Below are 22368 nucleotides of genomic sequence, written 5' to 3'. Positions count from 1 at the left end.
AGTGGAGATTGATTATTTTCCAGTTGGTCTGCTGAGGATATTATACAGTGGCATGGTGGAAAGATTATTTGTGTGCTTTAAACAATTGGACCAATCCTACTGATCATAATTGTGAACAGGATTAACATAGACAAGTGTTGTAATTCATCAGAATAAAATCAACAACTGAATCAAAGTTGGACCAGGTTGTCCAATGATTAAATTAGTATTGTTTTGATAGAGAGTCCATTGTAAACTAGTGCAATATAGTTGAAGTTTAGTAGACAATATAATGGTATAATGTTCTCGTAATACCGAGTTAAATAAAATAAAGTGTGTACGACCTCGCGCTGCAGCAGGGTCACCCCGGCATCATCCTGGCTAACGACTTATCTGGTAGCAACGGCCCAGGTGGCGGTGTTGGATCCGTCGGTGGCACCTCCGTGGGTGGTTCCCTGCCAACCACCGCGTTAAGCCTGGACCATCAGCAATTTAATATATTTCCTGCTATCTTTAGTCGTCAATTAAATTTCTCTGCTGCAGCAGCTAATTGCAGTCAGAATAAACTGATGGATGAATTGAGGCCAAACCTTGGTCTTCTTGGAGTCGGTCTCGTTGAGAACGATACTTTTCATCTTAATCATAATCAAGAAAAGAGAAAGTGTAGCAGCACAAGTTCCAATGAACAGGACTTTGGACTCTATGGAGTTCATCAAGGTTTAGAAGCTAGTCCACCTACACCCGCGGCTACACCCGGCAGAAACTCCGTTGGCAATACCACGAGTGTTGGTGAGAACTGTTTGATGAATACTCATTATTTATCAACACTTTTTAAGTGTAAGCTTCCTAATTCTTTGGGGTATTTAATACATTTTTTCTTTCTTTTTCATAAATTTTAGAACTGATTTATTTATTTTCTCAATAATTCAATTGAAAACAAGTAAGAATGACCAAAGAATTCATTTCAATAATCAAACATTGGCTTCAAATAAATTTAAAAATTATTCCATGACCAAGAGTAATTGATTCATTGATGCTTGTTCACAATTAAAAGTATAGAAATAAAATATCTTAGAATTTTTTATTATAATTAACAAACAGTAGATTTATATTAATCAAAAGTTTCAACTTGAAGATCAACTGCCTTGAAGGGTTTTTAATAAATCTTCCATAACTTATTTTAATTATACTTCAACTTCAATTCAACTTTTACTACATCTAATTCTCCATCAATTCCAATGACTAACTTCTATTCAGAACTAATATTTAAATATTGTAATCCTGATGACATTGAACTATTCCAATAGATCATCAACATTGTTGATTCATTTTATTATAAATCATTAAATGTTTGTTTTCAAAAAAGAATGATAAAAATAAATCTTCACCAGCTATTTATCAAAAGTCTAGTATGTTTATCATCAGAAACATTACACTAAGGCAAAAAAAAACATCAGACTCTTAGCACGTATTTGCTGTGTAATAACACGGCTTATTGAAAAAGCACAGTCCTCTCGAGATGGATAAATTTTCCGGTCGTTAAATCTCCAAGTGATGGTAGTCTCGTTGTGTTGCGGCAACATGGGGGGTTCGAGCTCTTGTGGACAATGGGGCCGCGAGATCGGCATATGGTTGTACCTGTTGTCAAGCTATTATATTGTCTGCTGATGGACCTTTAAAAGGGCGACTGAATGGGGAGCTTTAATAATACACTATACCAGACCGATTGCTAGTCTTGTCACTCTTACAAGTCATTCAAATAAACCTCTTATTCAGCATCATTAGTATTCATTTTCACACTTTGAAAAATAATCCTTTCAAATGATATTCATAATTGATCAACAAACTTTTATTTATTATAAATAAATAAGTAAATTGATCATCACATTTTGGAGTAGAGATACTCGAAAAGTTGATCTAGAAGTCAAAGAATTAGTTTGAATAATTTTATCATTTAATTTATTCATTAATTTCTATGAATTTTAATGATCTAATAATTTACAGCAATTGTACAGGTAACTTCATACGCTACGGACATTTCGGACGTTATGCAAATCACTTGATATGTTACAGACACCGACTTCTGACTTTGGAATATAAGATTCATTTTGATCAACTCATGACCAATACACATTTAAACAATTCTCATCATTTATTCCATCATGGATCAACAAATCAATTTCAACTTCAACTCTTTCCCATAATAAGACAAATTAAAAAAGTATTTAATATTGATGATCATTCATTCATCTCTCTGCTAGATAAATTATTTATAATGATTGTTTTTCAATACCAAACAATTATCATTCATGATTAAATCCAAATGATCATTAATGTTGTTAATAGGTCCAATAAGTAGCAGTAGCTAAGCCTTTACCACCATGAACCAATTTCGTTGTTCATCTCGTTAGTAATTGGTAATCCTTTGCAGATGTTTGGAAATGCAGCTGAAAAGTGTCCAGAAACATCATGGATGGCTTTCAGATTTTTTTGTCGTTCATCCAGAGCAGACTGGACATTATTAGAAGTGACATGATGCATCATAGTCCGTTATATTAGATCTAGAATTGCTACTAATTATTTGAGCTGCCGACAGCGACGGACACTAGAATAGGTGACAGATGGCTTATTCGTTGTTCGACACTCGCGCTCCTGCTAAATGATACGGTGTCAAATGTTTCACTCACTTGTAGTTCACCCTAGTAGCTCAAATCTCATGTATATATGTACATCATCAGTTCATATAACAGTATTTGCTCTCAACAGTATATAAGTTTTGTTGTTAACAGGTTCTTTCAATAGAACAGGGAGTAGAAAGAACTAAATTAGAAAGTCAGAAGATAGATAAAATCAAACAATCAACAGTGACTTTATATTCTCTTTTCTTATTTCTTTTGAAGAATTAAATTAAATAACTATCAGCTTTTTAGATAAAAATGACTGCTATTACTTACTAAAAACCTCCTAGATATTGAGAAGAAAAAAAATAATATGAAAAATTGAGTAGCAGATTGCTGGCAAGTATTTTAATAGCATTTGAATAATTGATATTATCTAAGAGATAATTGATGAAGTATAGGTGAACTTGACCGAGTTTCTAGGTAGTTATAAGGAGAATACTTGAATGAAGTAAACGTAAGGGGTAAGGAGATGCGCAAAGTGGACAGCATTCATCCTTAAATATATTGAATCAGCATGTAACATGATTAGATAATTAACGCTTTAACCAAGTTAGTTATGGTGCGAGCTATGGACTCGACTTTGGCTAGGCTCGTTGGCACCTGTTCATTCTCTCACATTCACACTTGGTTTCTTGGCTTCAATCTACTACTTTAAATCCTCTTCATCAGTAATTATTGATCTGTGGACAATTGTTCAATTAATATTGGAATATATTTAACATTAGGAATCATTGAATTAAATACCAACCCAACAATGAAGTAGCTAAAATGATAATAATGATTGAATGATGATCCTGGTCTCTTTAATCTGAAAGATCTAAACATATTAAAGCAGTTTAAGTAATGATGTGGCATAAAAAAAGGTTTTTGTGGTGTTTTCAGGTGCTGAGGGAGCCTTTAAAAAATTGAAACCCGAACCCTGCGCCTCCAGTCCTCACATCGGCCACACTCCAACCACAGCCAGCTGTCCTACACCCGCTAGAAGACGACATAGGACTACATTTACCCAGGTATCATCATCTCATATATCTGTTAATTGGCGAAAATTTCAAATGAATATTTGAATGGAGGACATGTAGGCAGAATAATAAATTTGGGGACTTTGTTTCACATTGCAACTCGCTGTTGATTACGCGATTACCATGTACGTGGGATTACCAGACACTTCTGAATGTGCATATATACCAACATATTCCAGCTTTAGTTGATTCCACATAGCCACATACACATGTCCATATACACATACATGTAAATGTATATAGATAGAACCGACGTACCTTCAAATACGGTTTCCAATTGTTTCGCAGGAGCAGCTGGCGGAATTGGAATCGGCATTCGCGAAATCCCATTATCCGGACATATACTGCAGAGAGGAATTAGCGAGAAGCACGAAATTGAACGAGGCCAGAATCCAGGTGAGTAGAGTATCTTTTTCTACATGGTGTACACATGAGTACAATAACACATAGCACATTCCTCTGTTAATGTTGTTGATCGTTAACAATTGTTTTCCAACTCTAGAATTTTGTTTGTAAATTGATTCAACGATCACCCAATTGTCTGATCAACAATGATAATAATTTTTAAAATTCTTGAAGTCTATTTGATGTATTTCTAAAATTATTTCATTTAAAAAAGAGTTTGAGGTATGATGACATCTTGTCGTTATTTATTTCATTAATATTACTTCTAAGGTGCTATAAACAAATGCACAACAACCATTGGTGTCTAGATCCATTAGCATAGTTTCATTTCATCAACTTAGTAGAGCCTCTGTCCTGATCTAGACTGATTATCCATTAATTACTTGTCTACAGACTGGTATTTTCGATTCAAAGTAGACTACAATCCAATTTCAAGTTTAATTGTTGATAAAATTTTAATTCTAAATTATAGAAAAAAAAACATGTCGTTATAGCATTCTTTTTGTTAGAATTAATTTAGCTTAAAAATATGATCTTTTCATCATTTACATAATGTGATTTATTTTGAAAGAAAAAAGGTATCTATTTAAAGAAAAATTGTAGTACATGAAAAAACATTTTACTCCAATATTTTTCCATTACAATCTTCAAAGGTTCATTGTCCTAGTTCATAAAGTCAGAGCCTCGTTGATGTTGATCCAGACTCGATTAAGCTGCAGTCTGTAGCATCATAAAGCCCATACATGATCATAAGCACAGCAGGAGAATTGTTTGCACCGACTGTGATAATTTTCGTCAAGTGTATGCATGAAAAACTCACAATTTCACTAGAAAACTCATTATCAAGATGTAAATTATTCTCATTAAATATTAATATAATGTGTTCATGTTTTTGATATTTTTATCAACGTACATATATGTATTGACTACATACTTTTAGTGAGTTGTTCCATTTCTAGTCGTTTTACTTCATTCTCTTTCTCTCAGTGTGACTCATCCTACATGTAATTGAATCAAAGACGCGAATGTGCAGGGGTGCTACAATTGAATTACCAGCGCAAATGTCGATTCAAGATATCTCTCCTGCGTTTTCCTGTAACTTGACCCTCTTTTTCGATTTCTTTTCTTCCACTTTTTCTTCCTACACATCCGATGCTTTCATCAAAGATTTCAATTGCAACTCCAAAGTAGCATCAGACGTAGGGGTCACTCTGGGGAATAGGTTACTCTAGTGTATTTAGGTATTTTTAGATCCTGTTTAATATATATTTTTTTCACTAGCACAGTTAACTGTGCTTTATTAAATTGCATTTTGTTCTTCCTCGTAATTAGTGTAATTAAACTGTATTTTTTACTTAATTATTAAATAACATCTAGAATTTTTTCTTCTTATTTTTTTTTTTAATAGAAAATAATGATTAACAATCACCAAAACTCAATCATCTTAGTCAGATTCAATGCTAACTGTTGATGGTTAGTTAATGAACACTCGTTAATGAACAATAACAATAAGTCAATTAGCATAATGAGTGTGTTAAGATTTAGCATACTAAAATATGGTCAATATAAAACATTGCAAAGTAACTATAGATATTTGATAATCATCTTTCACTATAATAAAGTGTAATTGAATAAGTTGATACATATGAATGTAATACACTTCAATTTACCTGTCAACTTTGCAATAAGATTAGATGAACAGATTAATAGATGGACATTATCATTCATAAAATAGATACATTGTTAAGATTATAATAGAATAAGAATTAAAATTCCTTAAAATGTTATTTGATCTTGAAGCTAAGATTTGATTAATTAAACCAATCCTTGGATTACAGATTTTTCCATTTTTAGTAGCACTTCGAGGTTATGAATCCAATTTTTACTTAAAAAAAATTAATTAATTTGTTATTATAAAATAAAAAATAATCTTAAAAAAAACTTGACAGCATTACCTGTATTATTTAAAGCAATTCTTGAAAATATATACAATAATTTTTTATTTTAATTTATCTTCTATTGATGAGCTTACTTCAAGTCAATAAATGTAATACATTATTAATTGTATCAATTAAATTTTTATAAATTATAAATTGTTGAACAATTAATTTAGTCTCAGAATATTCAAAATTACTTTGATGAAAGTTGAAAGAAAATAATAATTTTAAAATTAAAAAAAAAAAAATACATAAAATTCTTATAATTTAAAATTAATCACCGCCATAGTTCCTAACGGACATTTTTTTCTACCTAAAACCAAAATATGATTTAGAAATATTTATAGAACACAAAGTATGCAAAAAAGGAAAGCAGAAGCTTGAGAAATAAATGAGCAAAATGGGTGAAATGAATAAAAGTAAATTTTGGAGCAAAGCTCTGGTCGGGTACATAGAGTGTAGAAATTATTTTGTAAAGTGTGTACGGTTTGAGTCGTAATACGCGAATGGGAAATTTGCAAAACTCTGACGAGGCGGTAGGCAAGTACATATTAAAACAGTCGACGCAACGTTCCCGCTTTTGATATATAATGCAAGAGTGTTGTTTGCGTTAAAAGCCCGAGAACCGCCATGACTTAACCCTGTTAAACTGCGATGCCAAGTAAAACGTGGTTTGCTTTTACTGCACCCGCTGCCTATATAAGTTATGCACAAAGGATCACTTCCACACTTCGCTGAGGTATTTCCTGTACTCTTTATTATTTTTTCGCTGTATCTTTTTAATTCGTCACTTAAAATGTTTACTAATCATTTAATATCTCTATCAAACTATTCCAGATTTTTCATGTACTTTTTTTTTTCCAAATGTCACTCTAAATGGTTCCATTCGTTTTCAAAGTGGAAATGAAGTCAAAGTAATTTTAAAATGGATTTTTGAAGCTTCTAGAAGAGAGTTGGGTAATCATACATGCCTTTAAGAATGATAATTTATTAATTAAATTGACAAAGAATATTATAAATCATCTTATTGAATCAAATATTATGGCATAAAACTGAATGTAAAAGTGAAATGAGATAAAAAATTGAGAGCAAAAGTGATTGGCAAAAGTTCGAATGAAAACTCGGTTAATTTGATATCGGTACCACCGGATCTCCATTTTTTTCATACTCTTTTTTCACGTTCCTATAATGAGATTTCTTGTGCGGTGATTTAGGAATTATTCTTTCACCATCTAACGTTATTTTACGTTTTAGGATTATTTTTCACTTTATAAAAATAACCTTTCTTCTATTAAAAGTGTTTGATTTTATTTGATACATCAGAATAATTCCATCTATCATCAATGTTATTAAATAAAAAAATGTTTTTTGTTTACAATAATGATGGTAATAATTTTTTAAAAGGGGTTTTTTTTCTGAAGTAAAGTATTGAGTTCTAATAGAAAGTTCGGATATCCATCGCAAAATGTGTAGAGCTATATATAGAGAAGAAGGGTCGACTAAAAAGGGAAGCCAAGAAGTCGTGAGACAGAAAGAGATGCTCTCCAAGGCCGAGACATTTCAGATCTATCGAGGGTAGAGAAAATTTGATTTAAAATGGCGGCTGAGATATAATGGCAGCCTCCGGTACATCATCGCCCATCCTTGACTCATCTCAATTTTACTACCCACTTTTACCAGTAGCTGTAGGCTATTTTTTTAGCTTTTTTTCCAATTCTAATCATTTCTTTTTTATTTTTCATCATTTCCACATAAATAAAAAAATTACATTGAACATCAGTTACTTTCATATTTATCAGGTCTATAATTGTTGGCTAATAAATAAGGGTAAGAAAATTGTTGATAGGAAAAGTAGTGAAGAAGTCGAATAGCAGACATTCCAGTAACTTTCATTCCCCTTGAGAACAAGCACCTTCTAACCAGACTCTATACATATCTACTTCAGTATTTCTCGTCTTCCTCTCATGACAAAACTCTCCCTATCGTATAGAAGTAGCAGATAAGACTGGGCTGAGTAAAGAGAAAGAGAGTAGTAGATATGGTTATTGAATTACAAGCTCTTCTTAGCTTTTCAGTTCTCTTCCAAGCTACACGTCTTTCATCCTCTACTCGTCTACTTCATCCTGTATAAAAGCTAAAATACAAGATGAGAATCTTTGAATGTACATTTTTTTTATGTACATCACATATATTACTCTTCTACCTTGATAAAGTCTTCACCAAATATGTACATTTCTTAGACTTTATGATAAATATTCATTTTTTGTTCAGTCAAAAGCTTCGCTATTAGTAGGTTCTTCATAAAACCAAATATCTAGTTGGAGATCATTATTAAAAAGTCATCGACAAAGTATTGAAGAAAATTAAAGAGTCTTCTAGAGGTAGAATTTACAATCGTCTTCTTTAGCTTTTGAATTATTTCTCCAGATTTTATGATCAGAAAATTCATAAAGTAAAAATCACAAGATATAGCCAGCTAAAAAGAGTTGTCTGAAAGATGTCTTCCAGATAACTTTAAACAAATATCTGATGCCTGAATTTATCCTCACAGTTGTTGTGTAGGTGTCCAAAATGATACCTATATCCTTTTGAAGCTTTGATTTTAGATAATCATCAAATTGTTATTGAATATCAAAAATGATATCTAAAAGACATCTCCAATGATGTCCTAAAGATATTCAAAATAATCTCTAAAAGACATCCAAAATGCTTTTTAAACATTTTGAAGCTTATTGGACATCTTTTAGGCATGTTCTAGACATCTTTTTGGTCATCTTGTAGATACCTTTAGATTATCTTCCAGATGTCCTCCAGTTTATTCAAAAGTAATCTACACCGATATCTTCCAAGTGAAGCAAATAAATGAAAATCTTATTGCTGACTTCAGAAAGTTATCCTACTCATGAAAAGAATCTTTTCATTCTAGTTGAGATGTTTTACATCCCAAGAAACCAATTCCTCTGATATGATTCAAAATATCTAAAATTCTACCAAACTGGTTTCTAGTTTCAGCTATTCTGTACAATGTATCACCCTAGAGTGCATGAATTCTTCAGAGCATGAAATAAAAATCCTGGAAATAAATATTATAGCTTAAACTTCAATAAATTCCTTTGATAAAGATAAATAGCATTAGCAAAAGTTGAAGAGAATAAAAGCTATAAATACCTGGTAAATTTAAAATTACGTCATATTACATGCGTTCTACGTACTCGCGGATTTACAGTCGCGATATATCGTACTCTCGGGGGCGCGTTTACAGTCTAGAAATGTCGATAAAACGTATCTACCAATGGGATCTCTCGGTATGACGTCATGCGTTGAGTAGCATCCAATAGCGCAAGCCAAGTAGCATCCCTCTTCCCTTGAAATTCACCACCCGCATCCGCGGGCTTTCTTATCCATCACCAATGTGGGGATAATAGTGATTCGGACCGCTTTTACTGGTCCTCATATCGCGGTGATGTTTCCCATGGCAACCAACCTCTCATCGGTCACGCTGCAACTATCCAACCCCCTATATCCATCACCTACTCCATTTTTATTTCCATCAAACACTGCCAAACACATACCATTGATACGTTATTATTAACTTCCACCGATCTTCTAAATTATCCTGGAAAATTGATGAAATTTTGGTCTGTATGTTGATACCACGTTGAGAAGAATAACTTTATACTCACAGAAAGAATATCTCATTTAACTCCAGACTATCATCAACTTCCAGCAATCTTTATTCTTCGTCAACTCCATTGAGATGTTGAATTAATCGATAGGTTGATCATAAATTCATGTGATTCTCTGATATCATGTCGATTCTTTGATGACAAATTTCATCAAAAAAGTCACCAGAGAAGAAACTATGATGCTAGGGTTTTATAATCTAATATTTCATGGTTTTTAAAATTAATTATTGGGTACGATAAATGTAATTACAAAGCTATTGATCTTGTTTAAATTAATTATACATATTTTTTCCTTTGCAGGTATGGTTTCAAAACAGGAGAGCAAAATACAGAAAACAAGAGAAACAATTGCAAAAAGCACTAGCACCAATACCAGCATGTCAAGGTGCGATGATGAGGAATATTTATCCTGGAGCTGGAAGAGGATATCAACCTTATGCTCATCCGCACAACAGTATAAATGGCATTAATCGTTATCCACAGGTAAATTAAGTAGACCTCATAAGTAAATTCCAACTGATAGGATACATCAGGATGGACCTATGAATATACCTATTCAGTCTTCCTATATCAGTTATCTCAGTAAGCCCACGAATTCATTAATTGCTGTGATATATGGCATATACGTGCGGTCCAACGATGTATCCTCATGTAATTAAATTGCATTTCAAGTAATTAGTCAAGCCCACTGTAAATTACTGAAAGCCTGTCACTTTAATTAAACTCATAACTTACATGAAACCAGTATATGACATCGTGTATTCATATTAATGGAATAAATTTAATTTCAAAATTTTCATTATCTTCAAGTGATTATTTATATTACTTTATTATTTATAGATGGGTGCTACTTCTTATCCAAGTATGCCTCAGCCTTTTTCCATGACACATTCGGCGTCTAATATGTCAGCAGTAACGGGAATGCGACAAGATGCTATGGGTAAGTTATTATTTTTTATCAACAATAATTATAAAATCAAAATATTCCATTTTAATTGTTATTTAATTAAAAAAAATACCTGCAGTAAATGTCTATTACTATTTAATTCTATTATGCAAATTTTATTACCTTGAGTAATTATTTTATTTCAATCTTCTCTAGGCAATCTTTTTATTTATCCATCACTGATACTCAAGTTATTAAAGTAAATACATTTCCAAAAGTCAAATAATAATTTCCATTATTTATTTTATCTTCTTTGAAAATTATTGTTAGTCAATCATCAATTTGAATTGAATTCTATTTAATATCTTTAAATGATATACTGAATTGCTTCTTGAATCAAAAATATTAAAAATGATTATCAAAACATAGTAACATAAAATCTAGAAAATTACTGAAACATAAAATAACATCAACTTTACTCACTCGAAGATGCTTCATTTCCTCTCAAGCACCATCTTATGTCATTTCCTGCACAAGATGGTACATCGCTTTTAAATTGAATCAAGATTATTCGTAAATTGCTTATCGACTTGAGTCCTTTTCTATATCTATGTCCTAAACATCCTTATATTCTTCTTTCCAGTTAATTTTCTATATTATTATATTAATAAATTATCATTACTAATAATAATAAAAAAAATATAAATAAATTAAATTTTTAATTATTTACAGGAATGTCTGCAGAAGATGAATGGTACAATAAAAGTATTTCAGCACTAAGAATGAATACAGCACATCATCCAAATTTAGCCGCTCCAATGCTTCAATACCAAACATAATTCTTATCGTTAACTTTCGACTTTAAATAAAGAGTCTAAATAATAATATTAAAAATAATATTAATTATAATTATAATATTGATACTAATGATAATTAATTAAATAATTAATTATTAAAACAATAATTATAATGATAATATTGATAATGATGATAACAGTAGAGATAACATAAGAATCTGACAGAGACTTTTGTATTTTATTTATTTTCATTCCAATTTTATTAATTTCATATTTAATCAATATATCCAAAAATCTTTTTTATTTTAATAATTAAAAGGTAACAATAATTAAATAATCTGGAGAAAAATTAACTCTTTTTCTTCCAATTAAATAATCGAGTAATTATTTGTTTTAGACACATAAATGTGTTGTAATGTTTGTCAATATATTTATTTAAATGTTTTGTTGTAAAATAGTTTTTTTTTTTTACATATGTACAATTGAATTGTCTAATTTTTAATATTAAAGTGGGAGAGAAACTTAGTGAATAAAGACCAAAGACTGTTTCGTTATTTATCCAACAACGAAGCATGTTTTAAAAGTTGTTTAAATTTAAAAAAAAAGTCATAATACAAAAAAAAAAAAATATGATAAAATATCTAATGGCAAGAGGACATCAATGCCATGATACTTTATTTGTAAATAAATAATGATAGGTAAAAATACAACGGATGTACGGTCTTAGTGTAATTGGCGAGTATATTAGAATAGCTCTTACAATTTTTAAATGTCTTTTTAAAAACATAAATCAGGTGTACTTACAAGAAAAAAAAATGAATAATTGAATGATTCATTTTATCAACTAGTTTAGTTAATTAACTATTGTGCAAATATATTTTGTGAAAAAACAAAATACATGTTATATTCTAAGTTTAACGATAAAATAAATAAAAAGAAAAAAAGAATTATTCTACAAATTAAAAATTGGAAATTCTCACTATAAAATTGTTCTCTTAATTTTACTTTGTATATTGATCTAAGCAATATAAATAAATAGATAAAATAAACCACAAATTTCTTTTCTGTAAAAAAACTTTTAAAAAGTAACCACTGTGAGAAAGTTAAAACATTTAATTCCATGAAATGTTCCTATATCGAGATAGAATTTAAAATATACATTTGTAACATATCAAAAAAAAAAAGAAAAAAAAATACTTGAAAAACGTACATACAAAAAATATTTAATGTTCTATTTATTATTGTTGTAAGTACGTTGCAGAAAAGATAAAAAAAAGTATAGTCTAAGATTCGTAGACAAAGTATGTGGATGGAGATGGTTGCCAAAAGATAATTGGAATTATATTTCAAAATAAAAGTAGTTACAATAGTTTTAATCAAGGATCACGTATTGTACGTATGTGTTGTACATAGACTAAATAATAAAAATAACGTTTAAAAGAAAAAAAAAAAAATGACTCTAAATAAATTGATTAATAAACGAATTAAATATTTGAGATAAAAATAATAATGGAATGAAAAAAAAAAAAAATTGTAATTCTTTTATACTCGTCTATTTTCAATTTTATTTATACTTTAATTCAATTATTTTTGTTCAAAAAAATTAAGTTGAAAGTTGATTAAAAAATAAAGATCACCTAGTTATCAGTATTCAGTTCATAATAAAAAAATCAAATCAATATTAAATTGAATATTTAATATTATTCAATTAATAAATAAACCATAAATGAAATTTAAAACCATATTGGAAATAGATGGGATAAATTATATGATCCATTAGTTATACAAGAATCTTTTTAATTTTTTATTATTAAAAATTTGAAGTGATAATTCTAAGTACCTTTCACTCATTCTCTCGTCCTTTCGCTCTTCATGTATATATAAATCTTATACCAATAATTTACAATGAATTAATTGAAAATATTTATATGTAATTTAGCAAACTGTATACAAGTTTTGGAAAATGAATGATCACTCAAAGAATTTCAGCTTTTCGACTACTTAAACTTTTCTTAATCAATGCCCAATCTTCGAGAATATCAGCATCATTCAGCATATAAACAATGTAAGGACCAGTAACTGATACAGCTCTACGTCTTTCAGCATGACTTCGACGTTTTCTGCCACTTGAATTGAACCACAAGTCCGCATGAATATCAACATTATTACGATCTTCCTCTAATCGTCTTATTTTTTCTTGCAAATCACTATAGATTGCATCCCACACAAGTTCCTTCTCACTTTCAAAGTTCTGTAAAGCTGCTTGTTCTTCAGCTAAAAATTTATTTTGTATATTCTGTACCCTTAACTCTCTTAAAATGCCAGCTACTTCTGTTTTTGTTTTCATATTCTCTTTTAGACGTTCCAAGGGTATCAGGTACTCTTCTGATTTACCAACCCGTACTTCACTAAGCTTCGTATCAACCTGAGTAATCCTTTCTCGATAAAGTCTGAAAGGAAATTTTATTTTAACATTGAAAAATGATGTAATTCGATTGTTACTTTTCATTTGCTTCAACAAGTAACAATTAAATGTTGCGTTCTTATTATTTTAGTTGTAATTTGATAAGATGAAACTAAATCAAGTAAATAATTCATCAATTTGTTCATAGTTAGAGTGATAATTATAGCTAAGGATTCGAGTAAATAAAATATACATTACTGTTCTTTCAAGAGTGCAAATTGCCGCTCTAGATCAACCAAGTTTTCCATGCATTCATTTCTCCTTCTCTCACATTCATCTTCATCCATCTCGGAAGAGTCATCGCTGTCACTGTGATCTGCACTGCTGTCACAGGAGGCCGAGCTTTGGTCACTGTTGTTGCTATCGTGCGACATTTCTTCGCCTTCAGGCTCTGACTCATCTTTAACGCTTGGCATCTACGATTAGGAGCACGCAATCTCCTAATAAACTGTGAATTAAAATTTTTTTTAAGATTATTGTTAGAAAATCTAAATAACAATCTAACCTATAAGTATTGTTTTGAAATGTAACTTAGGTTTTCAGGTTATTTTCAAGATAAAATGTTTTCATAATTCAGTGATAAAAGATCCGAGCACTTACTTGGAAGTTTGATATTCGTTCGGAATTCAATGATGATAATTTATTTAGTGATAATATTTAGATTAGTATTCTATTTTTAACCATCACTTGTTTTTTGAGTTTACGCATTACATTACGTTTCTGACGTATTTAGCGCGCATCAAAATATCCGCCATTTTTGTTGTCTTTTTGTTCTTGGATGCTAGCGACAACTACTGGCCATCTGTAGAACCAATGGTGGCGCTGTATTGAAATAAAACAATTATTTACAAATGGCTAATAATTTTTTAAATTATTAATTTATAATTTATTGAGTGTCTTGTTTATTTAAGAAAATGCAAATAAATGTTTAAATAACTATTTGTATATTAATATTTAGTAAATAAAAAAATAGAAGATTTCGTTTAATTGAGGTATCGAATTTTAATGCATTAAAAAACTGGGCCATTTAATCTGGTAACCTATTGAACTTTAATTTTTGAACTCTTTCTTTGACATTGGCATAAATTAATGACTTACAAGTTAAATATCAAGAATAAAAAAATAACATAAATGCATTGCCTGCAAAATAACTGTATAGGCAACATGTGGTATAATTATTCAGTAATTGCGGGAAGTCATGCTCAGTTAATTTTGATCAAATTAAAAGTAAATGATTGAATAGAAATATAGAAGGGCAAAGGCACCACAGTGATCATTCAAAGAGGTTATTTATAATTTTATTCATTATAATAAACTAATACTTTCATTAATTAAAGGCAAATATCTACAAAAGCAGGTAATTACAAAAATGAATTAATTGATTTCTAATTAAAAATATTTCATCAGAAGCTGCATAATTAAAATTTTTTTATATTTTTAGTTTTACAATATTTATTACTTTCGTGTAAATTAAACAGATTAATACCGACAATAAAAATAATAACATTTGATAAACAATTTTTTTAGACTGTTTGCTTTGAATATTTTGAGTTTAAAGACGTGTCATACTTTGAAAGTACTCTTACCTTATTAGTGTCAAAGATGCTTGACCTAAAAAGCAGCTCAATTGCCCCTGTCTTCACCAACTATCATTAATGATACAGAGGGAAGAAGATAGCTGATAAAAAAAGAAAATAAAGGCCAAAGAGGAGATAGAATATGTGCAGAAAAATATCTTGGTATAAAAAAAGATATATATAAATACTTGTTCAGTAATAAATTAAATTAATAATATAATAATGATAATGCTGATAGTAATAAGTTAATTTTATCACTATTTATCACATGCTTTGTATGTTATAATTTATAATATGTAAATATTTCATCAGATACATTCATATACCCTGAATAATTCTCAATATAATATATATATATATAATATATATTTTTTTAATATAGATGTGTTTACATTGATTCACTTATTGTATATTTTTTTGGCTTTTCTGTTAGTTTTTTCAGTTAGTTTTGAAGACTTTCGGTAAAATACTTTTTGTACCTTCATTCCATGTTTCTTGGTATAAATATTTATGCACGAAGATACCATTCAGGAAGTATTCCAGTGTAGGCATTCAAAAATAATAAAATGTTGATTGTTTTTAAATAATTTATTCATACAATTCATTGATCATTTTCTCTTTTTTTCTTTCTCTTCATGAAATAGTAGATTTTTAATTTAATACTTGGAGCCAAAAAATATTACTGTGGTTTTGTTTTTTTTTTTTTTTGGAAACCGCAGTCTTGTTGATTACTTCCGTTTTGGAAATATCTAACCACCTGAATCATATGACGTTCAACCACCAAATATCTATTTGAAAAAATACAATGAATAACTTTTCCAATAATTTTAAACGTTAAAATATTAACTTAATTAATTTTAGATTATAAAAATAAAAATTTCAATATTTAACATAATTATTTTGACTGTCTACACAGGAAAGTCATTTTAATTTTTATAAATGTCAATGAGAGAAGTCAGTACTGTTTGATCAGTTGATCATGAGAAAGTGTTGTATGGGTACATGTAAGTATTTTCATTTAATAATTACATCAAATGCTTATCAAGTCAGCTACCAGTATAACTTCCTCAGTCCCATTAAGATGCAGCGAAAGTAAAATTCAAAGAAGTCTCTTAATAAGCATTTCATATAATTTTACACAATAAATAATTAATCATTTTATATAATTTAATTTAACTTTAAATTTTCTTAAAATTATCTTTAGTTTTGTTAGATGGTTTATAAAATTTCCAAATCTAAGAAATAAATAAACACTCACATACATACACTCTATGCACACATTTCATTAATTTTACAATTTAATAATACACTTTGTAATTTGTTTTTTCTTTGGATTTTAGATAGTATGATTAAATATGACATTTTTCATTTTTATCAAGATAATCAGTTCATAATGATTATATACGAAGGATCAGCCATAAAAACAGTAAGAAATATAAATAAATAATAATAATGGAATTGACTAGAATTTCCGTTTTAAACGATTAGAGTCTTTTTGGCTATTGATCATTTTCAATAGGTCACGATATTTGTTTCAAGTATTTACACATATTTATTTTAATATATTTATATATATATATGTATATATTTATATAGTTTATTTTTTCACATTTTCATTATTAACTGTATATCCATGCCTAGCATTTGTGCATTGAAAAAGACTAAGAATTCGTATTGTCTTTTTGCGCTTTATCATAACCATCAATTAATGTCTCAATTATGAACTTTATCGTCAATTTATATACACTCTCCACATTCTCCGTGTAACGATCGTCGAGAGTTCGCTTAACTGCCTCCAAAAAAGGTGTCTCGATTTTCTGCAACAGTAATGAATTGAATTATTTATTGAGGGCTTATTTAAAGATTAATGAAAATCAATGAGCTTTATAATTTGTAAAGAAAGTGTTTTACCAATAAATTACTCTATTTGTGTTCTTTCTTTCTCTTTTAATGACATAAAATAAAAATTACCCTTTCAGTAGTAATTGTTCTTATTATTCGACTGTAAATTATTCGTATCAGTAAAGAGTCATTTATTATTGTCGTAATTAATTGAAGTAATTGTATATAAAACTTTTTAACTTGAAAAATAAAATTGTTTTGATAAAATAATAATTCCATGATTGTTAAGTACTTTTTTCCCTTTCTAAAGTACATTGTTTATTTTTCTTTCATCTTTTGTGAGAGCCAAAATATAAATATTGAGAGAAAAAGTGTGAAAATGTTTTTACTGATAATTTTATTTCAAAAAATATGAAAAATAAAATTAAAAAAAAAAAAAGAAGAGTTGGTGATAAAACATTTTCAGAGTATTTTCAAATATATGTAAAAAATTTAGTGTAGAAAATATTCTACAGATATTTATTAAATTTTTTTCTTATCACAAAATACCAGGTGGAAGTAGAGAAAAAAAAAATATACATCTCAAATAGTAAGTGTAAAAATTCAATAACATAACTTACGAATAATTTAAAAAAAAAAAAAATCCTATGAATAATTTGATGATATTCAGTTTATATTACTACTCTGTATTGAATAAAATAACAGCAGTAGTTTTTCTCAAAGGTTTATTTAAAGTCAACTTTTCACATTTGATATTCAACAAAATGATTCTATTAGCCAACCTCTAAAATTCCCATTCATTGAAGCTAAAATTAGTTATCTTGTTGCACAAACAGAATGAAAAAATAACAAAAATCCGCATTATCTCACTGAGAATAAATTTCACAATATAAAAGGATAAGAATAATAAAACATTTCTCCATTATTTCATTGGCTGGTATCTACAACAAACTAGTTGTTGAATAATAGACATGTAATAGGAAAACTCGTATGTAAATAGTAAAGATATTTTAGTCGTTTTTCATTCCTCACTTTATTGTTTTATATTTTATATATAGTAGTGGGTAGATGCAAACTCTTTAGTTGTTGACGTCGACGTGTACCATGAACATGTTACCTGCTTATTGCATTGACATTCGTATGTTGTGTGCGTAGTTAGTGTATGGGTGGTGTGTGTTGGTAGCCCTGACGGTGTATTATTCCACTGTATAAGCTGTCTTACACTCACGTTGTATGGTACAAGGACACAATAGGACCAGCAGTAGCGACGGTTGGCTCATCTCGGGGTTGTCGACGTGAGCGACGGAAACCGCCAGAGAGAAAATCAAAGAAGCTTTTGTGACAGTGTACAGAAGTTTGAGAATGACAGAAGGAAAGAAATATCCAAAGGGAATATGCCATAAGAAATTATTGCATTTATTCAAAGAATTCCTTTACTACATCAATTCATATATTCCATACAGAAGCTTTTATCACGCTGTAGTAAACGAGTCTTGTGAATTTATAATGTAAAGAAACTTTTATGTGAAAATATTCTTTCATTTTTATTTTTTTATCAATAATATCATTTTAAATTACATGATCATCATCATTCAACTTCAATTGAATATCATTCTGATAAAATACATTGGCAAACTTTTTTTTCTAAATTTAATGCAATATTTGTTGTAACAATAAAGTTTTATTGTCATTATTTTGGAAAACAATGAGTTGGTTGGAATATAACAGTAATTTATTTAGGGAAAAATATAAAAAATTATTATTTTTCTGAGTGGAGGATGACAATAGTGAAAGGTCGGAATGAATTTATGAAAGGTAGGCTAAATTAAAAAATGTGGAAATGAAAAATATTTAAATTATCAAATAGTTTCACAGATGTAATATTTTTTTTTCTTTTTTATTCCAGATATATATTCAGTCAATCGAATTTTTTCATCGAAATTGAATAAAAGCTTTACTCAATAATAAATGTAATTTCCAACGAATACTTTGAGGTCATTCTGGACAAACAAGTAAAATAAAAGAATATTCTTTTTGCGGAATAAAAAAAATTTACATTTTATTGTATTCTATTATTGAATCTTCTAGAAGCTAAAAATTGTGTCTGTCAAAATTTCTAGATAAACAGTGCATGGATGTTCTTTACTTTGACGGATTAAAAGAAAAATATGAAGAATTTTTTTAATCAGCAAAAGTACCACTAGTGTACTAGAACTTGATATAGTTTTACCAGAAATCAAGAAAATAACATGACTTTAGAGTGAATGTTGAGAAATTTTGATATCAAGTTTTTTTTAAAAATATCTCAAGGAAAATCTTTTTCTTTATTATTCTATATTGATTCACTATCCCACACATTTATAGCACCAGACCGACCTTACATATCAAAAAGAAACTAAGGGAAAAAAATTACAGAACTGAAACTGGTTGAAAAAATCATTTTTCTTCTCAACTAATATAACTTTTTAATAAATGCTCGACTTCCTACACAAAGGCTATATTTGGCTGTCCTGAACTAATCTAACTCCCTTAGGGAAGCTAGTCCGAGTCATTCTTATGGTGTTTTAGGTCAGTTTTGATACTCCCTCTATTGTTTTTATTATTTCTTTTTTCCCTCCCCATTGTTCATCTTAAAAGTCAGTTCTCAAAGAACATGGAAATGGAGGTTAAATTGATTAGATCAACAATCTTTTTATAGTCCAAGCATAAACTTATAAACCAACATCAAAATAGATCATCTAAGTCCATTTCAACATTTCAGGTCACTTGGATCAATGATTTAGTAGTAAAAGACCATAATAGACAGACTGGTAATCTAGGAAATGATGAAGAATGTCAACTTACCCAAAAGTACTGTCTATTAAATCCAGGAATTTTGGTATGCGTTGCTCCAACTTGATGAAGATATGTTAGGAAGACATCCATATCATCAAGACTCTTGATTCCTTCATCAAGAGTCTCCATAACCTTGGTAGCATGCTCTGCCAGTTCCATACTAGAAGCTTGCTGCTCCTTTGTCTTCAATTCACGGAATTTAGTGAACAGGTTCAGTAGATCGCTGTTGTCCTCAAATAGTCTACCACAAACGACGTAAATGGATTATCTCAATGCTCCTTATCTGGTATATAATTGGCATTGGTGTGTGCAAGATAAAATAAATGGTCAATATATGCTTACATGTATAAAGTGCATAAATGCATGCAATAAATGGTCAAAGCTGTAACTACTAGTTTATATCGAAAACGATGGAAGAAAACATTAGATGATAAAAGACCGCTTATTGATTTCTCGAGCTGGATGATCACTGAACCGAAAGACGTATCATCTCATGGATAGTAAGCACCTTGCTACGCGTCAGTGCTAACGAGATTCCAATCCAGTAACCATCACTTAGTGTCCTACATCCAATCATTTATTTATTTACTTATTTGTGATTTGAAAGAAATTGAAATTCAAATATTCCTATTGGTTAAGTATAGAAGGATTATCTAGGTCATTTTTTTTAATTTAAGCTCTTATTTATTTTTTGATATCATTTTCTTCTTCATCTTCTCGAGATAGAATTATGTTGTCTCGAAAATGGCTAAACTCAAAAATGTAAGAATAGTTGACGTTGAAATATCTTCCAGACGGTGGCATTTTTAAAATGAAAAGTCTGGAATTTCTTTTTATAAATGAAAAATCTTCTTTAGTAGAAGAATAATAATCATCAAATTGTTTTTAATCATTTTTATTCTTTAATAGTAATATTTGTTATACTTTTTCAAAATTTATTGATCATGGTTGAATGATTTTCTAATTTAAAAGAAATGATGAAAAATTGAGCATGCAAAACAAGTTAAATTGAAATACGTCAAGTGCATTCAGCAAAGAATACTACCATAGAAAAGCTGTATAAATTGTGTTTAGTGGATTTGTAAACTTATTTTTTAAATATGAAATACTGTTTCTTTGAAGTAGTAACAATTAAAAAAATATAAATAATTCAAAAATTAAATAATTAATCCAATGAAATAACTTGAATATCTCTTAAGCTTTTCTATTTCTTTTTTATGTAACGAAAAACTCGAGGAAAACTCAAGCTAAATATAACAAAAAGTTGATGTGTTAGAAATGTTTTGTTTATTTATTCAACTCTGTAGAATTTCTAGCAAGTAAAAAAGCTAGTTAGCTTTATAGAACAAAATAAAAATGTGTTAAATCGTGTTTTTCCTGGTTTATATCTTGATTCTTATTTAAGTTTTATTCTTTTTTCCATCAAAATCATTAAAGTAAATTTAATGTAATCATTTATGACTTAAACTTTAATTATTTCTATAGATTGATTAAATTTTTATAAAACTTCCATTGAAAAACGACAAATAAATTTGAACCCATTTACTTTAGTAGAGCATCTAATCTTATTATGTCTTATCACGATTGGATCTCCAGTTATTTTTCGATTCATGACAGCTGATGTTGAGAGCTGATAACCAACAGTCACATTCAATATAAATATTATAGCTCGAAATCATTCTACAGTATCTGGTAATTTTTGTAAAGTGTTTTATTTATTTATACTATAATAGTTGATTGTTGTTTCTATGCTTTGAGAATTTAGCTACTCTATCATTTCAGATAAAAATACTGATGATCAAACTGAAAATGATTCAGCAGGCTAGGCTACTAGGGTTGAACTGGACCTTTACAGCCGACTTTTATTGGTGGATTGAGTTATTGTGTAATTTTTCAACTGTTCATGAAATATTTCTTTTTTTGTTTTTCAACCTATAGACAAAGTTTGATCATGTTGATTACAAAAAATACATGCAATTTATTGTTGAAAAAAAAAATCAATCTAGGTGATGGAGATTTTTATTTCCATTGGATGAATATTTGTTATATTTTTCTTTTTATTGCAAAAATCCTAACAAATATTCTCTTGGGGAAAGATGATATAATAACTGGTTCTTTATGTCTTTTATGAAGTTGAAAAGGATTCTTGGATTAACATCATAGAAGACATTTCAATTTTTTTCATATCCAACCAGTTAACTTTATTAACTTTTTACTTCGTGGGTATTTTTTATAGATTTTGATAAATAAATAGAACATC

General features: G+C 29.1%; 3 protein-coding genes and 1 long non-coding RNA gene across 6 annotated transcripts in view; 2 read left to right on the top strand and 2 right to left on the bottom strand.

The window, feature by feature from the left end:
- The first annotated feature begins 517 nt into the window (after nucleotides 1–517).
- On the top strand, nucleotides 518–11541 carry LOC118069378 (homeobox protein prophet of Pit-1). Its single transcript, XM_035087447.1, has 6 exons — nucleotides 518–768; nucleotides 3543–3670; nucleotides 3968–4075; nucleotides 10008–10190; nucleotides 10548–10647; nucleotides 11326–11541. Exons 1-6 carry the CDS (start codon nucleotides 549–551, stop codon nucleotides 11430–11432), a joined length of 846 nt encoding a protein of 281 aa, XP_034943338.1. The 5' UTR covers nucleotides 518–548; the 3' UTR covers nucleotides 11433–11541.
- Nucleotides 11542–13170: 1629 nt separating this feature from the next.
- Brms1 (breast cancer metastasis-suppressor 1-like protein) lies at nucleotides 13171–14646 on the bottom strand. The gene is made up of 3 exons (XM_035087487.1): nucleotides 14455–14646; nucleotides 14053–14302; nucleotides 13171–13840 (listed from the first exon to the last, which is right to left on the bottom strand). Exons 2-3 carry the CDS (start codon nucleotides 14268–14270, stop codon nucleotides 13366–13368), a joined length of 693 nt encoding a protein of 230 aa, XP_034943378.1. The 5' UTR covers nucleotides 14271–14302; nucleotides 14455–14646; the 3' UTR covers nucleotides 13171–13365.
- A 1468-nt stretch (nucleotides 14647–16114) lies between these two features.
- LOC118069407 (neuroglobin-like) overlaps nucleotides 16115–22368 on the bottom strand; it is a 12259-nt gene continuing 6005 nt past the window's right edge. For all 3 annotated transcript variants that reach the window (XM_035087488.1, XM_035087490.1, XM_035087491.1), the window contains 2 exons: nucleotides 20118–20349; nucleotides 16115–17248 (listed from right to left, as the gene is read on the bottom strand). In XM_035087488.1, coding sequence (XP_034943379.1) covers nucleotides 17093–17248; nucleotides 20118–20349 — 388 coding nt within the window. In that variant the 3' untranslated portion in view covers nucleotides 16115–17092. The remainder of the gene's footprint in view (nucleotides 17249–20117; nucleotides 20350–22368) is intronic.
- LOC118069409 (uncharacterized) lies at nucleotides 18246–19417 on the top strand. Its single transcript, XR_004690609.1, has 4 exons — nucleotides 18246–18781; nucleotides 18953–19088; nucleotides 19180–19285; nucleotides 19394–19417. It is a non-coding gene; the product is annotated as an uncharacterized lncRNA (long non-coding RNA).

Source organism: Chelonus insularis, unplaced genomic scaffold (assembly GCF_013357705.1).
Source record: "Chelonus insularis isolate UGA/USDA-ARS -01 unplaced genomic scaffold, ASM1335770v1 contig_408_pilon, whole genome shotgun sequence".
Classification (NCBI taxonomy): domain Eukaryota; kingdom Metazoa; phylum Arthropoda; class Insecta; order Hymenoptera; family Braconidae; genus Chelonus; species Chelonus insularis.
This window is presented reverse-complemented; position numbering and strand designations above follow the sequence as displayed.

Coding starts and splice junctions, on each gene's coding strand:
- LOC118069378 (XM_035087447.1), top strand. CDS start 549: ATGGATGAATTGAGGCCAAACCTTGGTCTTCTTGGAGTCGGTCTCGTT. Junction 4,076..10,007: donor TGAACGAGGCCAGAATCCAG/GTGAGTAGAGTA, acceptor TTTCCTTTGCAG/GTATGGTTTCAAAACAGGAG. Junction 10,648..11,325: donor AATGCGACAAGATGCTATGG/GTAAGTTATTAT, acceptor AATTATTTACAG/GAATGTCTGCAGAAGATGAA.
- Brms1 (XM_035087487.1), bottom strand. CDS start 14,270: ATGCCAAGCGTTAAAGATGAGTCAGAGCCTGAAGGCGAAGAAATGTCG. Junction 13,841..14,052: donor TTTGCACTCTTGAAAGAACA/GTAATGTATATT, acceptor ATTTCCTTTCAG/ACTTTATCGAGAAAGGATTA.